The following is a 7816-nucleotide window of genomic DNA, read 5'->3' as shown; positions in this document are numbered from 1 at the left end:
CATTCATCGTTTTGATGAGATGAAAGAAAATTTATGAAATACAATAATCATAATGATTCAAGAAAAAAACAACAATTCATCTATTTTTACACATAAATATTGGCAATATAATAAATTCAAGAATGACCAATCATACCTTTGAATAGAAGAAATTTTTTTGAGAGAGTGAAGAACCCTAGAGATGGCTTGAGATAGAAGAGAGATAGCGTATTTTTCAAAAAAGAAAGTCCATCAAAATCTTTGGTATAGGTGGAAGAATATTTTAAATTTTCTGCAATTGTACATAAGGCTTTAAGATTTGTACATGAATAATAAAATAAGAATCCTTGAAAATCTATGGATTTTTTGGATACCTCTTGACTTTTGGAGAGTTTTAAAAAGTCAAGTTTGAATACCACATGACTTTTTAAAACTCTACCAAAATCCATGTTGAATACCACTAAACATATATAGAGTCATTAAAAGTTTAGATTGAATACCTCTAGATTTTAAAATTCCATAAAAGTCATTAAAAGTTTAGATTGAATACACCCCCCTTTATTTATTTTGGAGGGAATTCTTGAACCAGATTCCAGAATTTTTTACGGTTCTGGTGAGATTATTTTGGAAGTCCACGTGACAAATACCAAATTTCATGGTGTAACCAGAATTCCACTCGTAACAATCCATGAATGACCATGCCAAGAAACCCTTCACTTTCACGCCTTCTCTGCAATCACAATATTAATCAATTAATTAATGGTGATTATATAATATTATTTTAGTGTTTACTAAAATAAATTTTTTTTTTTTAAAAAAAGTAGTTTGCTTACCCGATGGCTTCTTGAACAGCCTTAAGATGACGATTGTAGAAATCAATTCGCTGTGGGTCTGTTACGCTCTCTTCTATGGTACCCTTGTCCTGGTCACCAATCCCTGATTAAAACATAACATCAAAAGGATTAGAAAATTAAACATCTTACATGTATGTATACATACATATTGTGATGCAAATGTCCCGACAACTGATACGAATTAGTTGTTATATGGGTTTGTTGTGCACGGAGCGGACACATATGGTAATAGAAATTACATGAATAACAAAACATAAAAACCCACCGTTTTCTGTAATATAAATTGTTGGATTGTTGTAGTTATCCTTCACGTAGACAAGAAGCTTACGTAGTCCTTCTGGGTACACGAAGAAGGAACCCACTCCAGTCTGAAATTTATAAATTTACATTATATAATCAACAAATTGTATTTATTTACAAAAAAGATGGGGAATTCGTATTCTTGATGATAACCTACCGGCTGACCGATGGGCACTCCATTTTTTGAAGCTGAAAAAGAATTAATTAAGAAGATAAAAAAACAAAACTTATATATCATATAACCAATTAATTTAAATATATATATATGTATTTATATATATGTATGTATGTATACGTACTTGTAAGTTTAGCCATGTAATCTGTGTTGCTGCTAACATTGATGGCATTGGAAGGAGAATAAGATGCATAATTCCCAGTATAATAGTTTATTCCCAGAAAATCAAAGGATCCTTTAAGATATTTTCTTTGTTCATCTGTGAAATTGGGTAATCGATTACCCAATATGGATCTCATCACTTTTGGATAATCTCCATGAACCACAGGATCAGTAAACCTGCAGTAAGATTTCATGGTGATACAGAGTGTTGAAATATATTTCAGACTATTATTCATCTAGCTATTCTTTTATGGATTCGATCGAAACCCTTCAAAGTTCAAACATACGCTCGTTTACATTTCTTCAAATACTTGTAAATGCTTTATTCTGGAACTTTTGTTATCCAACTTCCCGTCGATATTCGGAATGAAACCTTCTGCTCCATTTCATACTACATAAATATATCGATTATATATAATGATTTAGTTAGCGAACAATGAAATTAAGTTTTATTATTATCATAAGTTTTCTGTGTGGTTGACCGTTTTACAAATTGACAAAAACTTGTATGAGACGGTCTCACGAGTCGTATTTTGTGAGACAGATCTCTTATTTGGATCATCCAGGAAAAAATATTAATTTTTATGCTAATAGTATTACTTTTTATTGTGAATATCAATAGGGTTGACCTGTCTCACAAATAAAGATTCGTGAGACCGTCGACCTACTCTTGCAATTTCAGCATAACTAAAGATTAAATTTTTTTTATCACTCACCATCCGAAGATGAAATCAGTTACTCGTTTGGCTGCGCGAACATCGGCAATGCTTTTTGAATAAGAGGTGAACCAATGAGTCACCAAGGCTATCCCTATTTCACCTTTTTGAGTTGCCTGTCACAATACTATTACAGATTTTGAATAAACATTGCAAATAACCACCAATTATTTAGCATGTACAATAAAGACTTGACGAGCATAATCCATCACAAAATAATATTTAATTTTACACAAAAACTTCTGTAAGACGGTCTCACGATTCAATTTTGTAAGACGAATATTATATTTATGGCCTTCATAAAAAATATTATTTTTTGTCTTACAAGTCAATTTTGTAAAACAGATATTTTTTTAGTGTCACCCATGAAAAAGTATTACTTTTTATGTCAAAAATATTATTTTTTTATTTTAAATATGGACAGAGTTGATCCGTCTGACGAATAAAGATACATGATATCGTCTCACAAGAGCCCATAGATCTAAAAAAATAGGTTTATGATGTTGGTCCCACGTACGGAATATGAGATAATAAAACCCGAAAATAAAAATAAACTGAACACCGAAATTTACGTGGAAAACCCCTAAAAATTATTAGGGTAAAAACCACGGACAAGATGAAAAGAATTCCACTATAATATTTGTGGTGTACAACTCACTCACTGTGTTTCCAAAGAGAACACACTCTCTCTTGATACAGGAGAACAAAACACCTCACAAATATTATAGAACTAAGCACTCAAATGCTCATAAGATGAGAGAAAACTAGAAGAATGGATGATTTCAGAATGAGGAGAGCTCTATTTTTTTTATAGAGCTCCTTGTCCGTGTGAACTATGAATTATTAATCAAACCCACGTTTTTATTCAGCCAACCATATTTTCTTTTGTCAAATTTGTCTGCTGGAATTAATTGCACAATTGCCGACGTATGAAAGAGTGAATTTTACTCGTGCGCAAATAATTTAGCATATTATTGGAAAACAACAAATCTTTCAAATAAATCAACAGTATTATAACCTGGAATTTCTCCTTGTAAACTTTGACAGCTTCTGCATGACAGAGGAGAAGATGATGTCCTACTATATAAGGTTCTGTTGCTGAATTTCCTTGTGGGCAATTCGCCCATGGGGAGCACCGATACGGGGCAAGGTGTCCGATGAATCCGCCGTCATAACCGCCGTCCGTGAAAGAAAATGGCTCGTTTACTGTGAGCCAATACTTTACTAGATCACCAAACTCCTTGAAGCAAAGTTCCACATAATCTCTATAATCATTTCTGGCACAACATAACATGATCATGTGGGTGGGGGTTCAATAACAATTGATCGTTTTATTGAATTGTAAAAAATTAATTCAAAATTCATGCATGTCTTGAATAAAAATAAAGAATGATGAAGAATTCAAGAAGCTAACTAACACGATTAGAGGACTTAAAAAGCCCCTGTACTGATCTTCTAGTTCTTGAGGCAGATCCCAATGAAATAGTGTCACAAATGGAGTTACACCTGCGCGTTAATCAATCACCCGTAACAATAGTAATCATAATAAATATAAAAGTAAAGAGGGAAAAATGTTGGTAAATTTAAGGGATTGTAAATGAATTTAGTGTACCATTTGCTATGAGCTCCTTGAAGACATTCCTGTAATGGTCAATCCCTTTCTGGTTCACACCTCCACTCAAACTCCCACCTATCATATAATAATAAAAGCCACACTTGATTTAATGAAATTCTACCTTTTTATCCAACTCCTCAAGCAATATTTCCCTCGTTTCTTGATTTAATCATTTAATTTTTTTTTAAAAAATAATCAAATAAATGACGTAATAATTCTTACGAGGTAGTATTCGAGGCCAAGAAATGGACATTCTAAATACGTCGAGTCCCAGGTACTTCATTATTTTCACATCACCCTGTTAAAAGACAGATTCCATCAATAGAGTCAACATTTTTACACTGATATTTAAAGTAACAACACATACATATTTCGATCATTTACAGAAATTCAAATGGATTAAAATTTTAACAAAAGGTTGTTTTCATCAGAATTGAAAAGCTTTTAGGTATTTAATATATTGATTTCGGGAGATTAGTGCAAAATATATGACGGCATAAATGAGATGAATAGCGTTCACATGAAACTAGTATATATATAATTTTTTTTAATTAAAAAAGAAAAAAGAAACTAATATAATTTGATAGGAATATGTCTTTTGTAAGACGGTCTCACGAATCTTTATCTCTGATACAAGTCAACCTTACTGATATTCACAATAAAAAGTAATCATCTTAGCATAAAAAAATAATATTTTTCATGGATGACCCAAATAAGAGATCCGTCTCACAAAATACGACTCGTGAGACTGTCTCACACAAATTTTTGTCATTTGATAGTGAGTAACTACCTGACTTTTTAAATATATATATTCCAATTCTCATGGCATACCTTTATTTTTATTTTACGATGTGATTGATTAATTTTTTTTATCAGGTCTCTAATTACATAATTAATTTAAAATACAAATAAATAAATATAGATGGTAAGGATAAGACACCTTACGATCAGCACATATATAGATAGATTAATAAATCACCTTGTATCGATGATAAAAATCCATGGCAACATCTCCGTTGCTCCTATCCAATATTTTTTCTGTAAATTTGTCAAAATGTTACTCCATATGGAAACATGGATATTAACGAACAAATAAGACAAATTGCCCTTTCAAAATATTAAATATACATAAAATAAAAGATCAGATAAAATATGTAAATTTATTATTATTAGTCACACGATTAATGTTTCTTAATCGATTTATAGAATAATATTCTATTTACGAATCATGCAAGGATCTTAGATATGATTATTCAAGGATTCTTTTTCTTGCTGAAAGTAGAGGGAAAATTAAAATTACAAGAAGTATATTTCGTTTTAATAAAAATGTAAAACTTTATAATAATGTTTTATCCTATCCTCCTGTCACATTTATGAAGATTGCCAATGCCTCCCGATGCATTTATTTCTTATCCATGGACAACAGGGCTTGGACAGAAATTAAAACGTACAACTCTCCTTTTGAAAAGTAATTTATGACCTTATTAAGTGGAATCTGTACGTCTGAATTCAAGGGCCACACATAAATTAAAGTTTTAATTAACAAATGTAAACTATATATATATTTTCAAACAAAATTAAATATTATGTAAGGTCAGTTGTAGTAAATTATGCCTTCATCAGTATATATATATACTAGGCTTCGTCTGAACATGTTGCGTGAATATGTCTAATCATTTTTTAAATAAATACTCTTGTTAAAAAAATTGAAACTAAAATTCAAAAATCTTAACATTTTCTGAACATGTTTTTTAGATTTCTTTTACATAAATTCATTTTTTCGTGCGAAAAAAAATAAAGGGCTAAAAGTACATTATTGAAAATAGACCCCATGTATAATAGTACTTTGTAGTTCAAGTACTGAAAAAATTCTCAAAGCAAGTTTTTGTGCGAACTTGTTGAACGTAAAATCCCCAACGACGTGCTCAGGGCATGATCGACACATTTTACCCATTAAATAATATAAAAAAAAAGAAATATATTTAAAGAAATATTTCTTTAAATAAATAAAAATGTGAACATTGAGAAATTAGACCTGGATATCTGTGGGTGAAATTATCCCATATGCTCGGTCCCTTCCCATCTTCAAATGCAGCACCTTCATACTATTATACGTAGACAGTTAATTTATCCAAAGTCGTGTAGCATTCCAATATATTGTTTAAAACAAAAGTACTAGGGTTTTCTCTCATTCTCATTTGGTGCAATTTTCAAGAGTTTGAGATTTTGTAAATCTGTACCTCTCATTTAAAATAAAATGGATAGCTAGGCTATATATATATAGTATATATATACTAAGTACCTGGTAGGCGGCGGAGGCAGCTCCGAACAGAAAACCAGGCGGGAAACCGCTCCGGCTGAAATTCGAGAGTTCGTATTCGTATCCAAGTGCCGTGGGAGTGACCGATGAGCAAATGAGAAAGAGTAGAAGGGCTAGCATTGTCCCTGCAGGGCACCGCAAATTCGCCATTGCTAGCTAGCTATATTTAGAGGTGGCAACTGGCAAAGCTCCTCGGTTCATGCCACTATAAATAGAGCCTTTCGAGTGGCACCCGAGTTGTTAATTTTTTTTTTTAAATAAAAACAATAATTTTATTAAAAACGTCCCATATACAACATTAAAATATTCGTTTGAACAACTATTATATAATATCATTTTTATAGTTAGAAAATAATTAAGAAGATGTTTGGACAATTGTTTTATAAAAAATAATTAATTGTAATTTTATTTTTCTTCATTTTTTTGTTTTTGATTTATTATCCTTTTGACCATGTTTTTTTATTTAAAAAAGATCAAAAAATATTTATCCGTTATCTTGTGAAAAATTTACTCGGAGAACAATTTTTTAAAAAACATTCACTAATAAAAAAACAGTTTATAAACTCAGAAAGATTACACCAAGCAATAGAAAAACATTTTAATTAGGTTGATATACTTTTTGAGTTTATAAATTAAAATTAATATTGTTGTTCCCGTCGAGAGTCGGTGTTACGGAAAATACGACATAAAAATGACATCATGATGAGTGAAAAAAAAATTATAGCATCATGCACCTTAAAAACTTTGCCCCTTCCGTCGCCGGCTCTCAACGGAGTCGAGTCACACGAATTATATAAATGAGATTTTATACACTCTTTATTAGTAGATTGAATTCGAGACAAATAATTCCATTGGGTTCATTAATGATATTTATTTATATATGTGGGAGGAGGACATGACTGTACTGTACCCTCTCTAATTTCTCAACCACAAGCTAGTATTTTTCAATGATATTACAGATGAGGGTGACGCAGATTGAGCGACCTGAAAGCATGCCCTGACTGATTGTTTTAATTTCTTTTAGGTTTTTTTTTTTAAAATATTAATGGAGTAAGTTCCAATTCCATGCCCGTGGCTGATTTTCGGTGGGAGTATCGACTAAGTTCCAATTCCATGCCCGTCGGTAGTCGATAGGTCCAAAGGAAAGGTTAAAATAGATAGTTTCCTAGTTCAAAATAGAGTTTATTGATCAATTAACTGAATATATTATATTAAAAAATGAAAAGATGCGTTATCGACATAGAATAAACCTAGTTTGGTAATGGAGTAAATAGCCAGTCAACTCTTCATGTGTCCGATGGATTTTACTCTGATTTTTTCTCCATAAATAAATAAATATCTCGTTTTTGTCGAGAATAATAAATCATATCTCTATCGAGATGTGTAGTTAATGACTCAACCATCCCATTTATTATTTCTATATAAAAGGCGTACACATGGATTACCTCCAATCAATGATCCAGGCTGGCTTATACCAATTAATGTAACGGAAAACCATGTCGATTACAACGCGTGTAAAATAGTCTTTATTTGGTTTAGTGCATTGACAAAGACTTTTAATTATAAAAATAATAATAAGAAAGATGGATTAAATATTATAGAATGAAGAACATACATCTCTGTCTAGTTAGCTAGAGATAATACGTGGTTTATTTGAATTATTATTTAGATCTTTTTTATTTCAAATATGTTCCA

The 7816-nt window shown here is 31.2% G+C and overlaps 1 protein-coding gene across 1 annotated transcript; it reads right to left on the bottom strand.

The window, feature by feature from the left end:
• Window positions 1-536: 536 nt before the first annotated feature.
• On the bottom strand, window positions 537-6318 carry LOC142546881 (beta-glucosidase 13-like). Its single transcript, XM_075654841.1, has 13 exons — window positions 6104-6318; window positions 5837-5906; window positions 4781-4839; window positions 4024-4099; window positions 3799-3876; window positions 3605-3692; window positions 3205-3463; window positions 2187-2302; window positions 1433-1647; window positions 1291-1322; window positions 1099-1201; window positions 813-915; window positions 537-709 (listed from the first exon to the last, which is right to left on the bottom strand). The coding sequence occupies exons 1-13, from the start codon at window positions 6269-6271 to the stop codon at window positions 538-540; spliced, it is 1539 nt and encodes a 512-aa protein (XP_075510956.1). The 5' UTR covers window positions 6272-6318; the 3' UTR covers window position 537.
• Between the last annotated feature and the right edge of the window lie 1498 nt (window positions 6319-7816).

Source organism: Primulina tabacum, chromosome 5 (assembly GCF_025594145.1).
Source record: "Primulina tabacum isolate GXHZ01 chromosome 5, ASM2559414v2, whole genome shotgun sequence".
Taxonomy (NCBI): domain Eukaryota; kingdom Viridiplantae; phylum Streptophyta; class Magnoliopsida; order Lamiales; family Gesneriaceae; genus Primulina; species Primulina tabacum.
This window is presented reverse-complemented; position numbering and strand designations above follow the sequence as displayed.

Coding starts and splice junctions, on each gene's coding strand:
- LOC142546881 (XM_075654841.1), bottom strand. CDS start 6,271: ATGGCGAATTTGCGGTGCCCTGCAGGGACAATGCTAGCCCTTCTACTC. Junction 1,202..1,290: donor GAGTGCCCATCGGTCAGCCG/GTAGGTTATCAT, acceptor TATAAATTTCAG/ACTGGAGTGGGTTCCTTCTT. Junction 916..1,098: donor AATTTATATTACAGAAAACG/GTGGGTTTTTAT, acceptor TGTTTTAATCAG/GGATTGGTGACCAGGACAAG.